This window comes from Perca flavescens, chromosome 6, assembly GCF_004354835.1.
Source record: "Perca flavescens isolate YP-PL-M2 chromosome 6, PFLA_1.0, whole genome shotgun sequence".
Lineage (NCBI taxonomy): Eukaryota > Metazoa > Chordata > Actinopteri > Perciformes > Percidae > Perca > Perca flavescens.
The window spans coordinates 33057324-33077451 of NC_041336.1; the positions used below are offsets into that span (position 1 = coordinate 33057324).

A 20128-nucleotide genomic window follows, 5' to 3' on the forward strand; every position below is an offset into this window, starting at 1 on the left:
GTGTAAGTGTGATATGTTTACTTACTTAGTTAGATAAGTGTAGTCCAAGTTTAGATGAACTGAGTAAAAATAAATATATAGTTTCATTTATTGTTAATATTTTGATAAAGAAAATAGAGGCACACAGAAGTTTCAGAGGGAAGAATGGACAAATATGATGACTATGATTTAGCAAAATCAATCATAGATGATTTTACTTTAATTACACAGCTTTGTTGAATACTCGATTCTGGTTGGTCAATTACAGCATTCTAGGGTCTTTTAATACTGAATAGCAGACTGCTTGTGTTTTAATCATTTGCTGCATCTTTTTCCCTAATGCGGCCTACACCAATAGGGATTTCAAGGAACCTTGCTTCCTTGAGTGGTGGAGGTGTATTTTTTCCCCAAGTTGTTTGTGTTTTCTTCAGTTGCATTGCGTTGCGTTCTCTTTGCCGGTTAGAAAACTAGATTAACATGTATATATTCTAACCTATATTACTAACAACAAGCCTTTCAAACCGTACGACAATATGGGTGTGTGTAAGTTAGCAACCATAGTGGTGGCAGGAAATACTTCCTCATATCTAAATTAGAGAAGGTAATGATCGCGGTTTGAAACACGTTAGTTAAGTTGATTAAAAGCTGGTGGTTTGGGTTTAAAACAGACGTTACTTCACTTCGGGTTACGCACGTGATGCAGAACATTACATAGCTCCATTTGTTCCTTAAAGTTAAACATTAATGTTACCTTTGTTTTCAACTTGCGGTATTGCAACAAAAAATCTCTCTGCAGCTCAATTCTATTATGATTTTTTAATCCAAGGACTTTTTATTTTGGAAAACTTCCCTCAAGCTGAGAAAAGCAATTTAAAAACCTGTCCACAATGCCAGCAAGCAACTCCATTGAACTGAATAGATGCCATTTTGCAACACGAAAATTTGGGGCAGTCACTACAGGATGTGAGTCGAGTGCAGATGTGAGTTGCGCTTGCGTCACTTTGTGACAAGGGTTCCCCCTCCTCACCAGCCCCACACAGGTAGGCTAGACCAGATTTCAGACAAGTCTGTTTTGCTGTTAGCCACAGAATAATGAGATGGGTACATTACATAGCAGTAATTTATTATTTAGCGCAAGGCATCACATTTTCACGGCATGATCGCTGATGTCAGTTCTAGATTAGAGGCTGAAGTAGCCTACAAGAACCTGCTAATGAGAGACTTCTGTAATGCCAATACAATAAAAAATGGACCTACATAACGAAGTTTGTTCACTGCTGGCTACAAGTTAGCAATCAAACACAACAAAGGCTGTCACTTAAATGGCGTTTTGAGCTAACGTTAGCAATCAAACAATCATAGATAGCTAAAACGTTTTTGAAACGAGAAATGATTTCCATCTTTCTGTTATTGTTTGTAATGAGAAAAGTTTATTTTTTGCTTGCAGTCGGATCCGGATCCCTTGGCGTCATGCCGTAAACCGTTTAAATCTGAGCATGCGCAACTCACATCTCACATCTGCACTCGACTCACATGGGGTAGTGACAGTGCTCTTATTCTTGGTCATCTTACGTCCTGCTTTGCTCCCGTAATACCTACTACAGCCACTGGAGGGCGTTGTCAAACTATAGGTCGTTTTTGCTGCTGCAAATGACTTATGTGGGCGTTTTCTGGGGAGGAAAGTCTCATTACACTGTGTTCTTATATGATAGATATATGATAGATGGATGGATAGGTAGACAGACTGGCAGAAACAAAACATGATAGCCTTTGCTGTAGCTTCAACAGTATACTGTATATTGTAATGAATAATATTGAACTCAACTGTTTTTCTAAGTTACGGTCCTTGTGCAGTGTCACCTCAGTGTTGTCTTCAGCAGCTACAATCACTGCCCAGTTTGTAGCCTTACTGCTGCCGGTCCAGGGTACCATGTATTCTTTACCCAGGCTTGCCACATGGGGGAGCTGTTCATACACATGTTCACACGCGTAACCCAACGACAGACACTGGTGGCCTGCTAGGACAGCAACAGGCTGCTGGGATCGAATTCGCGTGCCTGTCAAAGTTGTATGACTTCTTACAAGGTAGGATGCGTAGGGTGCCAGGTTAATGGTCACTGCCGTCCCACGCTGCCACCTAGACCCACCTCTCAGTGCCACATCACCACCAGGTAAGATGGTAATCTGGTTCTGGCTATTGCCATTAACGATAGCCAGTAGACTGTCCATGTTAGACACGCCTCCTGTGGGCGTGTACACAAAGTAGTCAGTGCCCAGCTCTTCTGTTGGGGAAACCACTGCGCCATCCCCTGTGTTGGAGAGTTGGTTAAAAGAGACCACAGAGATTGCAGTACTAGATGAGATTCGAACCGCTGAGTTTGCAGTAACAAATTGCTCCTTGAGCTCGGATCCACATGGCAGAGAAACCCAACGGCTTTCACCTGCAGAGAGAGTCTGCCGGCTGGAGAAAGACACTGAATCCACCTGCAGATCAATACGTCTGGATTTGTTAAACATTCATGAGCACATTAAAACAGACTGGATGTTGTCTTTCATGGAAATGTAAAATGGGCCTAATGGGAGCATTAAAAGAGTCTGAATTAACGCAAGTACATTTCCAGGATAAAAGAATAAGAAGGATAAAGAAAATGTGGACCTTGCAGCAAGGCAGGCCTGCTTGGTTCTCTCTGGGAATTATTGTAAAGATTTACAAAGACTATTTTTACATCAAAATGGTTTTGATGTCACACTGAATGCTTGCTCTTGGGGAATTACTGGAATTGTTGGGTCTTTGTAAATTATAGAGTGTGGTCTAGACCTACTCTATCTGTAAAGTGTCTTAAGATAACTCTTGTTATGAATTGATACCATAACTAAAATTGAATTGAAATTGAAGTGAATATTAAAATCTGTGTCTGTCTTTGGTGAATGTGCCTTCTGGGCTCCAGTCTGAAATGTACTTTTCATTTTGCTAAGATGCAAACATCCGCATGCTGCATGAGTGATAATTAAAGGACTTTTTTTTGCACTGTTGCATTGTCCAACTCATTTACTTAAAAATATGATTTTCACCTGTATGTTAACATTGGCTGCAGAGCCCTGAGCAGTCAGAACCACACGGAGTCTGTGATCAACAAAAACACCCTGGTAATTAGGAAGAAATGTTGTGATGAACTCCTTTCCTGTAGAGCAACCATGGCATACTGGAGAAGAGAGAAGAGAGGAGATTTTGCAAAGTAAATCAAAGCATGACAAAGATCTTAGACTTAGTAGTTAATATTGCTGGCCTCCTACAGGTATACCTGCCAAGAGTGCAGAACAAACAGCCAAACACACCGCAAGGATTTCCATGGCTGAAAGAGAGAGAGACAGAGGGAGATAGACAATTGTAAACCAATAAACATAATGTTTTTTGTATTTAACTTTGTATGCACACATTTTGGATTAGTTTATCTGCTGGTATCTTAAAGAGCACCCTTTTTGATGCACCGGAAATATTTAATACAATTTTGTCAAATTACTTACCAAGATCATTTACCACCTTCTTTAGTCCAAATGCACGCACGTACACGCATGCACACACGCACGCATACACGCACTCATACATGCATACACACACACGCCTTGAACCTCACAGATTTAGCTATGAGTGCATAAAGTTAGTTGCGTGGATTGTTGATATATTAGAAGTTAGATTGTTACATGTCACGTGCCAGTTAACACATATATAGAAGTACTGCTTTTAACAAGATTAGGGCTTCGGTTTGGCTTAAAAGACAAGTTTAGGAAGACAGGGTCATTTTCAACATGACAAAAATGTGGAGACATGGGGTATGCACGTTTTAATTTACACTGTGTGTTTTTATGTTGTAGCTGGTTGATGGAATGCTGGGTACTTTAGTCCCGAACAATGTATAATCATGTTATAAACTCATCTTAGGTTGTCTGTGTAAAATGTGTAAAATCTTAACCCGAGAAAACATATTAGATTAAAGTAGTAGAGCATAAAGAACATTATTTTCCCCTATAATGTACTGTAAATAAATGTATATTGTTACATGTTACCTCAAAGATGATTTGCAGATGCAAATATTTCTTGATATACAATTTTTTTATTCAAAAATATGTACACACACGCACCGCATGCACACACACATACACAAACACTCACACACACACACACACACACACACACACACACACCCACACCTCAGTATAACACAAAGCAGCAGCACAAACCCCAAACTCAAAAATGACCAATGCCCCAAACAATTCTAACAAAATGGACTGAGTTTGTTGTACTGGGGTCCCTTCTACGTTTTCTTTTTCTCTGACTACTGAGAGAACCTGTAGAAAAGGAATCATCCGACCATCTGTGCTACATGTGTCAAACACAAAAGACCATAGGGTAAGCCATCCAAAGACCTTCAATTGAGTCGTATTTCTCATATTTCTCTCTCTCTCTCTCTATCTCTCTCTCTCTCTCTCCCTGATGGCCGCTCATCAAGAGTCAGGTTCTGTCCGAGGTTTCCGCCTGTTAAAGGAGGTTTTTCCTCAACGCTGTCACACCAGATGTTACTGAGTGTGGTCTAGACCGGCTCTATCTGTAAAGTGTCCTGAGATAACTTCTGGTATGATTTGACACTATAAATAAAACGGAATTGAGTTGAATTAAGCGGAGCTAAACTTTTACTATAAAGAGTTTTGACTAATCAGAAATGAATGCTGTAGCATGAATCCAATCAAACTAATGTTATTACAGCTTGATAATGTTGATAACTTTATTGTATAAATTCTGAAAGGCAAAGTAGTTTAAAGATCATTTAAATAATCAAGCTTAATCGTCAGATCACTTGCAGAAATATTGAACCCTCAATCTTTGTGACATTGTAATAAAAAATGTACCCTACAAAATGCTTTTGGTTTGTCTTCCATATTAATACAGCTGGTTGAGCAAAACCGGTTTAAATATGTCAGAGGAACGTTAGTCTGTACTAATATTGTCGATTGCTGGGATTAAGCCTAACATCTGCCGCATGATGCCAGAATAGATAAGCAGATGGCCGGGTTGGCTCAGTTGGTAGAGCAGGCACACATATACGCAAAGGTTTATGCCTCGACGCAGAGGTCGAGGGTTTCGAGTCAGACCTATGACGATTTCCTGCATGTCTTCCCTCTCTCTCCCCTTTCTCACCTAGCTGTCCTATCCATTAAAGGCGTAAAAGCCCCCCCCAAAAATAAAAAGGATATAGATATAAAATAGAATCGATATGCGGTGTAGCCAGACATTACTCCATACTCCAGCACTGTGGAGGTCTGGCAATGCAAGACTACAGGAATGCTAAATTTGCATTTTGTAAATCTGAATTATAGATACATTTGCACTATGGCTATGGTTATGGCTAACTTGCATTAACTCTAATACTAGTTGAAGTAGCAGAAGTACAAGCACTTGTAGTACTGAAAGTAACACTGCCCCGGCTGGCTGAAGACGGTTTACAGTAATAATGTGACGGTATCAGCAGATCGCCACAGAACTGAACAGAAACATGCACTAAAGCTACCTGAAGGAGCCCAAACTGTGTAAGACCATAGTTTTAAAAACAATGCTTGAAAGTTTCCATGATTCTGTAATACCGTGTTACAGTGTTACAGTGTTAGTGAACAGTGTCACAGCTTTTTGTCAATCAGATGTATTTGTCTCTCACTGCAAGCAATTATAAAACAATCAAATTACAGCTGCATTCTTTACTCCCTGCAGTGGAATTGCATGGACTAGAATGACATCTGTATTATTTTATCGTGCATACAATTATGTCCTGTAAGCATTGGGTAACAAGGTAAATTAATACATGCCAGATCCAGAGTATTGCAAATAAATCCTCAAACAAACCACAAAAAGTCAAAGAAAAACAATTTAAATCATGCTCACAGTTTGATTTTCAGAAATTCATGCTGCTACTAATTTTATAACTGACAAAACCTGCACTGTATAGTAATAATAATAATGGAGAAATGCAAATCAATACTAATTAAAGTGCTCATATTATGCTCATTTTCAGGTTCATAATTGTATTTAGAGGTTGTACCAGAATAGGTTGATGTGGTTTAATTTTCAGAAAACACCATATGTTTGTTGTACTGCAGACACATTGCTGCAGCTCCTCTTTTCACCCTGTGCGTTGAGCTCTCTGTTTTAGCTACAGAGTGAGACATCTCACTTCTGTTCCATCTTTGTTGGGAGTCGCACATGCGCAGTAAGTACTGCTAGCCAGTCAGAAGCAGAGTATGAGGGCGTGCCACGCTAGCAGCTAGGCTAGCATTATAACGTGTGTTACAAAGTGACCACGTTGGTCTCTGAAGTAAAGGCTGGACTACAATAGAGCTGTTTTGAGCAGTTTGGGAACAGTGTTTTCTGTTGGAGATGGTAAGTCCCTTTGGGGGGGACTTTGGTCTTTTTCACTTTGTAAACCTATAACATGCACAAAAAAGATATATAACACAATAAGGAAAAGGGAAAAAAGTCAAAAAGCATAATATGAGCACTTTAAATATCCTTTCCAAGCTTTGAGAGGAAACTAAACAACCATTTAATTATTTACATAAACTACCTGTATATTGAGTTTATATACGGTAGTGATGAACTGCATTTCATCACCCGCAGTCTTTATATTGTTGACTTCATATACTATACACATGTAACACGTCATAAACCTAAACATTTTCATCAAAATAGCCAAGATCCAATGTCATAATGTAAAACCCTGTTATAGTTCCCCAACCAGCACAATTATCAGCAGAGGCATCCATACTGTACCTGCAGCTGACCATGGAGAGAGTGGATGGAGGGAGGCAGGACGGAGGGAGACTTATATCAGCGAGGGGCAGAGAAACATCACATCACATGCTGGTGTTTAGTTCTGCTTGATTTAAAAGCAAATTGAATATTGGTGTGCTAAAGAAATTGCTGTGTGGTTACTGCAAGGCAAAGGTGTTGGCCTGACATGGATGTGTTTGCACATGTCACTTAGTTATATAAACATCAACCAACATTATCCTGTTGAAGGTTGAGTCGAGTGTGCACCTTGCTTGACAATTGGTTGTTTTTCCATTTAGTTTTTGAAGGTGTATTTTAAAGACACAAAAGTCCAAATAATCTCTTCTTTATTAACTAACCCACATCTAACCTTAGCATCCTTAGCTGGCAGACTCTGCTCTTAAACTGTTGATGCCATTTCCAACAACCTACAACTGTGAAATCGGATTTTCCACACTTGTTGGTCTGAAAACAAAACAGCAGAACCGGATTAATGTGGACCCCGATATGAGACTAAAACCCTCCAGTTTGGAGCCAGACATTGTGTCCCTGATGCCTCAGCATAAACAGCACCATTCTTCCCATTAAGATGGCAAAATAGACAATGAGTGAGTCAGCTGTTTGTAAAACTGTCATTTAATTTGGCTGTAATTTGTAATATACTGTTGAAGTAGGATGGCTATTTTCTTTTGGGATATTTTGGCATTTAGGTTCATTTTCATTTTTTAAAGATTATTTTTGGGGCATTTTAGGCCTTTATTTTCACAGGACAGATGAAGACATGAAAGGGGAGAGAGAGGGGGAATGACATGCAGCAAAGGGCCGCAGGTCGGAGTCAAAACCCGCGCCCGCTGCATCGAGGAGCAAACCTCTACATATATGCGCCCGCTCCACCAACTGAGCTAACCAGGCCACCATAAGTTTTTTTTTGTGGTCCTAGCCTGGCTCTGCCCTCCTACGTACTTCCGCTCAATTTTGATTTTCCTTCAGCACTACGTCTGGGTTTGAGGTATATTCGCAGGTTTTCTCTGGCCAGTCTTTACCGGTCCAATCAGCGAACAGAGGGAGTGGCTGACAACGATGACGTTGAGGTTGTGCGCTAGTTTGAGTTTCAGTTCCGTAATGGCGGCAGAGAAAGATGTGAGCCAAGCCATTTGTTCCGTTGTGACAACGTTTGCAAATATCCAGAAGTTAAAGCCCGAGCAAAAAATCTTTGCTGAGTTTTGTTGGCTGCCATGATGTTGTGGCCCTCCTCCCCGCAGGGGCCCGGAAAAGTTAGATTTTCCAGCTCGCTCCGTTAGTGGTGAAGGAGTTGGCTAAGGCTAACGCTAGCGATGCTCAGCCGACATCACGACCAAACGCTAGCGATTGGTTATGGCAGCTCCAGAGTGGCTCTGGGCAGATCCAATAGTTTTAAACTTCAGCAAGAGTACCTACCTTCTAGGAAGTTAACACGTGTCAATGCAATACAAATGAAATGTACCAGAGTCTACTAGGACCAGGCTAAAGTGGTCCTTGGTCTGAAAAAACAAACACCGAGATAGATAATATGAACATATAATGCATTTGTGTAAAGTGTCCGTACTTGATTTCCCGTCAAGACTAATTACCACGACAACAGACATGTCATTTCACCGCACTCACACTATAATTTTCCTCTGTAAATCTCTTATCTCTTTACTGAACAGCCATTTCTGGCTGCGCCTGCATCCCTCTTTAATGCAACAACAACATACTGAAGCATTAGTGGACTGTCTGTAAAACTAACATTTACTAAAGGTGGAGATGGGTTAACACAATGTCATGTACACAGTGTCATATAAACATTATATTGCATACCCAAGGATGAAATCTAATCCACTTTATACAGTATAACAGCATGAGCAGTCTATCCTGTTTGAATCACATGGACGAATGGATAATTGCCCTGTTTTCATAACTGCACAAAGCTGTGTACAGTGACAGTCCAGGCCTGCCCAAAAGAAGGTGGCATCCTGACCAGGATCCAAGTATTTTATTGACCAAAAGGCAAATGAATGGAACATTGACAGGGCGTGAGTTCCAGTAAAATCACGAAGTGTGTGACCGACCGCAAGCTTGAATTGATCGTCCCATGTATCACTAAAGCCAACAACATCATCTGGGTAGACAGCGCAACCTGCAAGACCTGCTGCAACCATATTCATAAGGGATTGGAATAAAACTAGTTTTAGTTTTCAAAACTAAGTGCCAGCCACTTTCCAATCCCTTATGAATATGGTTGCAGCAGGTCTTGCAGGTTTCGCTGTCTACCTAGATGATGTTGGCTTTAGTAATACGTGGGACGATCAATCCCAGTACACCTTCAGTAAATCAAACTTGCCAAATAATTTTGCAGAACCAACGTGGACAACGCAGCACCCATTCGATTTATCCACCAGCAAACATGCATCTCACTTCCAACTCCACTATTTTACATTTATCTGACGATAAAAACTTGTTTAATTGGAGAAGCATCAGCCTACCAACATCAATGTTGTGTTCAATGAGATGTGTACACTCAATAAGCTAGGGTAGCATGAGCTCATAAACAGTTGATGTTACACAAAGTCTCAAAGTTTTTTTTAGCCTAAGACAGGATCATCAGGAACAGCATCAGGACCTGAAGACACAGGATCAACTAGGAGTGCAGGACTAACATTTGCTTGCTGAGTTGGAGTCCAGTAGGCCTACATTAGAAACAGCATGATATGGCTTCAACAAGTTAACATGGCACAACTGAGAAGGTTTTCTCAGGTTTGTAGTAGCAATCAAATCGTTCAGGGTATGGGCCTATGAACCTCGCTTGAAACGGAAAACCTACAAGTAGTCGTGCCGCTGGAAGTTCCGCCAGATGTCCCTCATTTTCGGCCGGATGTCCGTCCCCTTCCTCTTTCTTTGTGTTGCCGTTCGAAACTCTGGTGGATTTGTGAGGACTATGGTTAACTGCTCCTCAGATCTCTGCAGGGTAAATCCAGACAGCTAGCTAGACTATCTGTCCAATCGGAGTTTTTTGTTGCACGACTAAAACAACTTTTGAACGTACACGTGTTCCACCAAAACAAGTTCCTTCCCGAGGCTATTTTGAAGAAACACCGTTGCTCGATCCAGCGCTTAACACCACCCAAGACGATTGGGATTGGTTTAAAGAAATGCCAATTAACCAGAGCACGTTTTTCTCCCATCCCAGAATGCTGTGTGACTAGCCAGACTAACCTACAAATGACACGAGAACATGATCACCAAGGGCAGGGCACAGAAATTTTTGGGCGGCGGGGGCACAAGGAAAAAAATAAGGTATTGCCTAAATAATTATTTATTAACTCAACACTCAACAAAATAATCAGTTCACACAGAGACTTTTGAGTATTCACCAAGTTAATCAGAAACAGCAAAGGAAACTCTGCCACAATGTGCATGTTTTCTATGCTACTAGTATCAAGTATGTATTTAGAATTATTTAGAATAAGTGACTGCACCAAGGAGAGGGACATTGTTTCAATAGGAATTTGTTTATTTTGCAAATGGCAATAAATCATTTAAATTCTTTTGGTGCTATTGGAATAAATAACACTTCAATCTCAACACAATTCTTCACACTAAACTGAAGACGGCTGTTGCTGCAATTTTTACAGGAAAAAACTCTGCATCAATAATGAAAAAACACTGTTATTATTAGATGAGGAGCCTACAATCAAAATGATGAAGTAACTGTTTAATGCAGGACACTTCTTTTAATGTTGTGGTCAATTTAGGTCTATTTTGCTTTCCATGTCTTCTTTTACTCTAAATGGAAATAAAACTTCCAAAATACACATTAGGCTGCATCTGTAGATTTCTTCTTAATTCATCTTTTTATTTAAATCTAACATTTAAAGGTGCACTATGAGTTCCTGCATGGTTTCAGCACAATTTCATTTTTGTCTCAAATCGTAGGCATCTCTCCTTGATCCGCTAGCTGCCTGCCCCCTGAACACACTGTGAAAAAGCCCGGTCTCTTGAGACAACACAGATAGCAAACAGTCATTGAAACTTAAATCAACATTCCATCGAACGCTGATGTTGATTCTACATCATCCTCCGTACATGGGTGTGCGCTCTACTTGGTGGGAACCCACACCACGCTTTTTAAGGTAAAACCAAATTAATTTTATTATTTGTCCTCTTTAGCAAATTTCCAGTTCATGGTCCTCTGACGTCTGACTGGTTTGTTGTCCAGTCCCTCCTGCCCGGTCTGGCGCATAGCGCAGCCACTTTTGCACAGCCTGGGCAAAAGTAAATTGGGTGACGGCGGCTGTCTCCATCTGCTGTGTAAGAGCTATAAAACAGAAAATACAAGCACAATGCAAAACATTTGCCTTTAAGTTAAACAGAACACCCCAATGTACATGTATGCACACTTGGAAACCAATTCAGTAGCCTAAGATTTTTCAATGATCGGATAAGGCAGTTTGTCCAGTGTTGTATGCTAGCCTATCATGTTTTCCCTACATTCAAAGCACTTTTTAAAATTGCCCAAGAACATGTGCATGGGTTCCTTCGAATTAAAGGGAGGCAAAAAGTATCAGCTTGCAGTGACACCATTTGTAAGGAAGATTTTGGGACAGGACACACCCCAACAGACACACACACTCACACACACACACACACACACACACACACACACACACACACACACACACACACACACACACACACACACTAGAAGATTACCTTTTTACTTGCTTCAGTCCCTCCTGCAGGTGATGTCTTTCTTTTTTCCCTCTCCGCCTGGCATTTTCCTCTCTACAAACACATTACAACACCATTAGAGCAACAAATACAGTCATATCCAAACAAAGCCTTGCCCAACATCAGTTCAAAATAGATTTTTATACTAAGACTAGAGATGGCCCGATACCATCTTTTGCTTCCTGATACCGATTCCGATACCTGAACTTGCGTATCGGCCGATACCGAGTACCATAGGCGGCGCTAGGCTATTTTTAGGGGTGCTGAAGCACCCCTAAATATCATCTCAGCACCCCTGAAAATAAAGTCCTTTTTGTGATAATGTGAGATCGTTTAGTGCTCAAAGTAGTGGCGGTTTTTGGCACGGGCGAACCGGGCAGCCACTTAACTTAAAAAAATATATATAAATAATCCTCTGTGCCGCGAAGCGTTTTTCTGTTTTCTATCATTTCACTGTGTGGGGAATTGGCAGATCAGCGCCCCCAGCAGCTGCAGGCGCCCTGCTTGCTGAGAGAGGTCAGCCCCCCCTACTTTCACAATGAAATGGACTAGTCCGTCCCACAGTGCGCCGCCAAAGATAAACAAACGGTGACAGGAGAAATGGGAAGTACACGGAGACGGAGAAAGACGAGTCTAAACGGTCTAAACTTTTCTGTTATGTCAATGGTCTAAACGCCAAAATGAAAACAAGTTACTCAAGCGGCTCAAATAAAAGAAAAAAGCGAAAAGACATGTTTTCGGGAGTAGCTGAACCTTCATCAGCTCTACTTTGGTAGCCTACACAATGCATTCTCTGTTGATTAGTTGATTACATTTGCCTTCTGGTTGACAGCACAAAGGAGCGAGGAGAATAGAGAGGGAGAAGGGCAGAGAGAGCAAGATGAACAAGGTGAGAAAATGGCTAGGTAGCCTATAAGACATGTATATGGTAGTGTTTTATTTTCTCTTTTATTTGAAGATTATTTTCTAGTTGATTACAAAATGTTTTGTATGTGATTGTCAGTGATATGACAGAGGGAGGGAGATAGAGGGAGAGAGGAGGATAGGGAGAGAGAGAGAAGGATGGAGAGAGAGTGGACAAAGAGAGGGACCTGGAAGAACCAGGTGAGAAAAGGCTTATTTTACCATTCAAGGTATGTGCAGGGGTGTAGCTCCAAATTCTGGGCCCTGTGAAAGGCATTTTCTATGGGCCCCTCCCTGCAGCCAAAGCTATGAATTCTAGCATATTTTTGGGCCCTCCTCACATGGGGGCCCTGGGCACTCAGTCACCTCCCCCAGTCCAACACCCCTGGGTATGTGTGCTGCAATAATCATGCTTTGTAGTTTCCATTTTTTCTCACAAGAAGTCATGATTTAAGGGTTTAAAAAAAAAAAAATCTTACGGGAGCATGCCCCCAAACCCCCCTAGCTTAACTGCTATCAACTTTTCATTAGGGGCTGAGCACCCCCAAAGGTCAGATCCTAGAATCGCCCATGCCGAGTACCGATCCGACACCAGTGTGTCATATATTTTATTATGTTTTAACAGCTGTATACTACTATCCGTGTATGGATGTGATATGATTTCTATCTTTGTTGTCTGCCTGGCTCAGGTTAAACTATTTGTGAAACATGAACAAATACAAACAATGAATGCTTCAGAACTTTCTTTTATTATCCAGTTTGACAGGAAAAAGAACATGAATAAACTACTTTAACGTAGATTTTCTTTAGGGCTTTATTACGTGGTATCGGATTGGTGCATAAACTCCCGTACTTCCCAATACCGATACCAGCGTTTTAGGCAGTATTGGAGCGTATCGGTATCGGAACATCTCTAACTAAGACTAGTGCTAGCTAGCATTACCTAACATGACCTAATTCTAAAAGTTGTCCTCAGCGAAATCCAAAGCTATAATGCAACTACAAATGGAAATTCAGTCATATCCAATCATTTCCTTGCCAAACATAATTTCCAACTTGATTTGTATCATATTCTAAGACTAGTTACTGCTAGCTAATGCGAGCTAACGTTAGCTAACATTAGCTATTTTTAAAAGTTGTCTTCAGCAGAATCCAAAAGCATGATGGACACTAACCATCATGTTAAGCAGTAACAGTATTTGATTTGGTACAATTCATTCATATCGAACATTACATAAGCAAGCTTACCTGATCATGTGGATATGGGTCCCATAAGAGATGTGTCCGGTGCAGTATGTTGGTCTACCACCCGATGATCTCCCAGTCAATCAAAAATTTATGGATTTTCAATCATATTTCCTGGTCAACTATATATCGATGCATTTTCAATCATATTTCCCGGTCAACTCTAAATCAATGACTTTTCAACACATTGGCAATATCGCCCAGTAAACCAAATGTATCAATGCTTAATCAATCATAAAGATAACTGATCAATATTCCAATGTCGTTGCCATCAACATTAATAACGTCAGGTTTCGTCGATATAGCAGTGGTGATTCAACATTTATTTTGCATTGAAATTTCAATATCAACCATAATGATGATTCAGATGGAAAATCTATATTCATTCAATGTTGGCTTGCTGTCTGGGAACACTAGGGGCACAGGCTGTGCACAAAAATACAACAAACCACGTTCCAGCCGATCACTGACAAGATGGTTGGGGGAGGGGTTGCCCCTAGTGCCCCTAGTATTTGTTTGATGTTTTCAACCCCTGTGTTGTCTCCTGAGACCGGGCTTTTTCACAGTGTGTTCAGGGGGCAGGCAGCTAGCGGAAAAAGGAGAGATGCCTACGATTTGAGACAAAAATGAAATTGTGCTGAAACCATGCAGGAACTCATAGTGCATGCACCTTTAAGGGGGGAAGACTCATCATTAATTGGGCCTTTTCAAATGTATGCATATTAGTGCATTTTAATTAGTTAACGCCTAATTTGCACATCACTGTGGAGATTGTGATGACGTTATTAGACACAGATTTTACTGTAGCTGTTCACCTGGAGTGTCTCCATTTAGTACAGATTAGAACATTAGCCTGTATGGCCATGGCCATATTCATAAATAAATAAAAATAAAAAAACGCATCCAGAAAAAAGGGCACTTTCTCTCAGGGGCGTAGCACAAAGTTCTGGGCCCTGTAGAAAGGCATTTTCTATTGGTCCCTCCCCGCATCCACAACTATTCATTCTAGCATCTTTTTGGGCCCTCCTCACATGAGGGCCATGGGTCCGATACTGTCTAAAATGCTGGTATCGGAAGTACTGGAGTTTATGCACCGATCCGATAACACATAATAAAGCCCTAAAGAAAATCTACGTTAAAGTTTATTTCTTTTTCTTTTTCCATCAAACTGACCGTCAAACTGGATAATAAAAGAAAGTTGTTTGGTCATGTTTCACAAAGAGTTTAACCTGAGCCAGACCGACAACAAAGATAGAAATCATATCACATCCATACAGGGATAGTAGTATACAGTTGTTAAAACATAATAAAATATATGACACACTGGTATCGGATTGGTATCGGCCGATATGCAAGTTCAGGTATCGGAATTGGGAAGCAAAAAATGGTATGGACCGTCTCTAATGTTTATACAATTTATTTATTACTTTTTGAACTGTAATGAATGAAATACTTTCAGCAAACCAGGTGTAACTGCTGATATATATTTTTAAGCAAATCACAATTTCTATTTTGTTTAATTAATTGAGCTGCTCCACAATCTACCTCCCCAAAGTATCCCCTGGCAACAAATGTGATTTGATTAAAAAAAAAATCTGCTTACTACTTACTTAGTGGGGTACAAGCCATGGGTACAAAACCTGAATCACTGTAAACTGTCGTTTCGTTGTGCGCGCTCTCGCGGTTCTTGTGCACTGCTCGGAAGGCGGGCACTGTACGCCCCGCTATGACGCAGCAAAGCGTTTTTGTTCTTTTTAAACATAAAAATTAGATTTATTCGCATTTGTTTTTGAAACAATTGCATGCTGACTGTAATGTATGTGCTGTACATATTGGGGGTTGTCTCTGGATATAAAAAAAAATATACATATTTGTTTTATTTTTTACGCGGGAGGTCAAAGGTTACTAACAAAATGGCTGCACACACTCGAGCCGCCACCATAATGCTGTCAACAGCCAGATAGTGAGGAAAAATTTGGATGTTTTGATCCCCGGCGACCACAGCAATCATTATACGGAACTATTCTCACGCCATACAACACCGACTGCTGGCCATGGCGACTAATATTTATGGATAAGTCCACTGCGGCTGCATTAAAAACACTGTACAGCAATCTGTGGGGATACAAACCGAACACAGAGAGCCTAACCGTATAGCGGATAGTCAGCCCAACACGGCTGCAGGGAAGAAGGAAACATCACGGGCATGTTGGAACTTCAGTCAAGACACAACTGCAAGACACGAAGATGAACAGGAAGAAAGATAAAGGATTTGAGAGCCCGCGCCCCTTTAAATTATAAGTATTTTTTGTGTGTGTAATTGGGTCCTTGTTGGCTTAAAATGAATGTGTTGGTTTGCAGTCGATAGTAGGGCAAAGATGACGTTAGCTTAACATTATTAACGTGCATAGAGAGAAAGAGAGGGAGTACCGTTAAGTTCGTCACATATTTACATTGTTCTCCTGTCGCTGCTTTTTACGACCCACCAGGTGGTGTGCATCAACAACATCAACTTCCAGAGGAAGTCCGTCATTGTGAGTACTACAGAAGTTACAGTACATATAACGTTACAGTACCAAATATAATATACAACGGTCATTCTGCTGTGGCTAATATTAAACCAAGGTGCATCCTATCCAGTGCTGCACCCAATGTTATATTATAGTTGACTGCTTGACAAGTGTTCAACCCTTTTTTGGCCACCTACACCTATTTACACTCATTCACATAGTATTACATGGAGAACTCAGATTTATTAAATTGTTAGTGTAATGATTCATAATTTGTATTTGCCAGATATTATGAAGTCTTATGTGTCAGACTTGAAAAAATTTCGGTATTTTTCAACCTGGACCCTATTCTCCTAATGTAGAGCTGGGTGATATAGGGAAAATCAAATATCAGGATATTTTGACCAAATACACCGATGTCAATATTGCAGCAACATTGTAGGGTTGGCAATTGGTGCTTTCTCAAAATATTTACACAATGAGATTTTAGATAAATAATCATCAGTGATGTGAATATAATGACTAAGTGGGTAAAGGTCAATAACAGAACAGCTAGAACAGTCCGTTAAGTTCAGAAAATCCCACCACTTTACTGTAATGCAGCTTTTAAAGCCAGGAAAAGACAACACTTGCCTGTTTTATATTGTGCTATATGACATCCAAAATGTTAGACGATATCTAGCCTCATACATCGATATAATGTGGATATATTGCCCAGCCCTACTCCCAAGTTTTAACTTAGTGCTCTTTAAACAGAACAAACTCGGATCAAAAAGTGGACCCACAGGAAAGGGACTCTGTTCTTTTTGCGTTCACGTTGTCAGTTTACTTGAAAGAGGACTCAGTTCTCTTTCTGATGGGGCATCAGGGCTGAAATACCTACAGGGCAAAAGGCAAAACAAAACTGAAGTGTGTTGTGTTCACAATGTACAGGTAAATAGAACCGCAACACAGACTTGAAGCAAACCGTACTCAGACCACCTCCCGTGGAGGTCTGAGTACGGTTTGTCCAGAAGGGTCTGAGTCCCTTTTGGAGGGTTCACATATGTGCAAAAAATATGGACTAATAGATCTGAGTTCTTTTGGAGGGTCTGAAACACCAAGTGTGAAAACCCCCTAAGTGTATTGGGAACAACATTGTTTGAAATTAGTTCAGTATTTAGAGCGAGAGCACTGCAGCCAACAGGTGCAAATCGGACGGTAATGTAATCCTATGGGGGAAAAGTGAACGTTTACATCCACTAAAAGTGTCCACATCCACAAAGGTTTTTGCCACTGACAGGCTCTGATTGTTATTACTGTGCTACAGCCCAATAGAATTATGTGAAATATAAGAACAAGGACACGGAAAGTCCAGCACAGATAATAGTGTTTGGAACATTTATTGGTGAACAAACCCTTTTATGCAGTAATTGTCTAATCCAGACAATGAAAATCACTTTAGCTACTGTTGACAATTGTAGTCCCAATTGACCAACTTCTTCCTCTCTGTTGCATCCCTTAGGGCTATGTCGAGCTGACCATTTTCCCCACAGTGGTCAACCTGAACAGGATCAAGCTTAACAGTAAACAGTGCCGCATCTACAGGGTCCGCGTCAATGAACTGGAAGCCCCATTCATTTACAATGACCCGACACTGGAGGTGTGCCACCATGAGTCCAAGCAGTGAGTATTCAGCGTAATAATAATGAGCAGTTCTGAAATTGACATAGCTTGGAATTTTTTGCCATAGGCTTCTAGTTGTTGGTCTACAAATTAAATCCTACTGTGTTGCATAAGATCTGTCAAATCAACATTGTCTACTTACTTTGCTAGTAGGCCGACAACAACAGTAGCTAGTTGTATGGTTGAGTGAAAGGCTGAAAAATGTCAGCTTAACAGTGACCACTGTTCTCCGAGGCACCAAACCAAAATAAAACCGTCATACCAAATTCACTTGAAATGTTTATGCTTCATAACTAGCAATATTGAATTTATTTACTACTCATCAGGATATTTACCATCCAAATCTCCAAACAGGTTTGGCAATAAATGTAACCATAAAGATAAGGTTTGGGGGATATAATTATATTTATTCTGTGAGTCGCTATACATTCATAAGCCGTCGAATTAGATTTACAGGATTTTTGCATACATTTTATACATAATCCTGATTGATTGAGTATTTATTTAACTGAATTACCAACATGGAAATCTAGCAATTTTATCTGTAAAAGGTTTCTCAATTGAATTTTAAGAATATGTGGGATAAGAAACTCATTTCTATTTTTTTCTATTAAATAGACAAAGTATTTTTATTTATGTTGTTACATTTGGAGTACTGGCGAACATTTGACCATGGCTGGGTATACAGGTAGAGAAACTGTATGGTGCCAATATGATTTAGTGTAAATGTTTTTTTTGTGCGTCTATGTAGGAGGAACCTCAACTATTTCTCCAGTGCGTACACCGCAGCAGTGAGTGCTGTGGACCCTGACGCAGGACACGGGGAGCTGGTCATCAAAGTTCCCCCTGAACTCTGGAAACAAGGAGATGGTAAGACGGTGGCGAGAAGGCCACTTCAAATTAAAAAGGCACGCAGAGTTGTTTTTGATCAGGAGGAATCCAAAGTGTGTTTAGGCCACATAAACTGCTGGCCTTTTTTAAAATTCCATCATCTTCACCAGAAGAAAGAAAGAAGATACAATTCCATAATAATAATCCCTTACCTGATAGTTTAAATTGACACGGGCACATGAAGTTGATTACCAAATTCCCCTGGAACAAGTGAAACATTTTTCAGTGTGGGATTATTAATAGAAATGGAACTATGAGGTCATGACTGATACACCAATGTTTCTGTGTTTTGTGTCTCCAGATTTAAAAGTTTTGAAGGTGTACATAGAGTTTTCCCTGGACCAGCCGAAGGGAGGTCTCCACTTTGTTGTTCCTGATGTGGAAGGCAGCATGGCGGAGCGAGGAGCTCATGTGTTCTCCTTTGGATACCAGAACTCAACCAGGTCTAGAAACAACGGCTGCGTCCAAAATTCCATACTAACACGCTATTTATTTAGTAGGCTAAAACAGTATGTGAAATTTTTTTAGTATGTCCGAAACCTTAGTATGAAACCAATAGTACGCAAATTGCATACTATTTCCGGTAAAATATTACAGTATGCGATACTGGACACTACGTCGGCATAAATATCCCACAATGCAATGCGCTAGCAACGACAACGTTCACACCAAACAAACAGATAGAAACCGAGGATCTCTGTTAACGTCAATAACGCTCTGGTTTACATTTCTACATATTTAAACAACTGTTGGTGTAGTTATTCACCTCCTTTCAGTAATTTAAGCGTTATCTGGTGATGCCGCTCGAGCGGAGGTCGGCAGGGGTTACCATGGTTACGCGTCTTCAACGGCACAAAGGCTCTCAGGAAGTGACGTTGAAAATTACAGCTTAGTGTGTCTGAAAAGATCCACACTACTGTTTATTTACACAAAAGCCTGTTGAAGGATAGTATACATCTTGAGTATGTAGGGCAGAGGAGGAGATTTCAGACGCAACCACTGACTAACCATGATTTACAGTAGTCTCCAAACTGGAGATTGAACCATTTTGTGTATCGCTACATGCACTTTGTCCATTTTCTGTATGTGCACGTGCTCCGAGCTCATCATAGTGTCTGCTTCCTCAGGTTCTGGTTCCCCTGCGTCGACTCCTACTCGGAGCTGTGCACCTGGAAGCTGGAGTTCACCGTGGATGCTTCCATGGTGGCTGTGTCCTGTGGCGATCTGGTGGAGACTATCTACACCCATGACATGAGAAAGAAGACTTACCACTATGTCCTCCCCATCCCCACCGCGGCCCCCAACATCTCCCTGGCTGTGGGGCCCTTTGAAATCCTTGTAGACCCCTACATGCATGAGGTGGGTTTGC

General features: G+C 40.7%; 2 protein-coding genes across 4 annotated transcripts in view; one reads left to right on the forward strand and one right to left on the reverse strand.

Moving 5' to 3' along the window:
• LOC114557383 (IgGFc-binding protein) overlaps positions 1-2496 on the reverse strand; it is a 34423-nt gene extending 31927 nt beyond the window's left edge. The window contains exons 1-3 of the mRNA XM_028580813.1: positions 2421-2496; positions 2127-2288; positions 1840-2036 (exon numbers count right to left, since the gene is read on the reverse strand). Coding sequence (XP_028436614.1) covers positions 1840-2036; positions 2127-2288; positions 2421-2496 — 435 coding nt within the window. The remainder of the gene's footprint in view (positions 1-1839; positions 2037-2126; positions 2289-2420) is intronic.
• Positions 2497-12415: 9919 nt separating this feature from the next.
• The window catches only part of taf2 (TAF2 RNA polymerase II, TATA box binding protein (TBP)-associated factor), a 40931-nt gene continuing 33218 nt past the window's right edge, over positions 12416-20128 (forward strand). For 2 of the 3 annotated variants that reach the window (XM_028580599.1, XM_028580600.1), the window contains exons 1-6: positions 15610-15990; positions 16173-16227; positions 17708-17868; positions 18620-18738; positions 19061-19202; positions 19887-20118. In XM_028580599.1, coding sequence (XP_028436400.1) covers positions 15941-15990; positions 16173-16227; positions 17708-17868; positions 18620-18738; positions 19061-19202; positions 19887-20118 — 759 coding nt within the window. In that variant the 5' untranslated portion in view covers positions 15610-15940. Of the gene's footprint in view, positions 12435-15609; positions 15991-16172; positions 16228-17707; positions 17869-18619; positions 18739-19060; positions 19203-19886; positions 20119-20128 lie in introns of those variants that run through there. The other variant, XM_028580601.1, reaches the window with a different exon arrangement.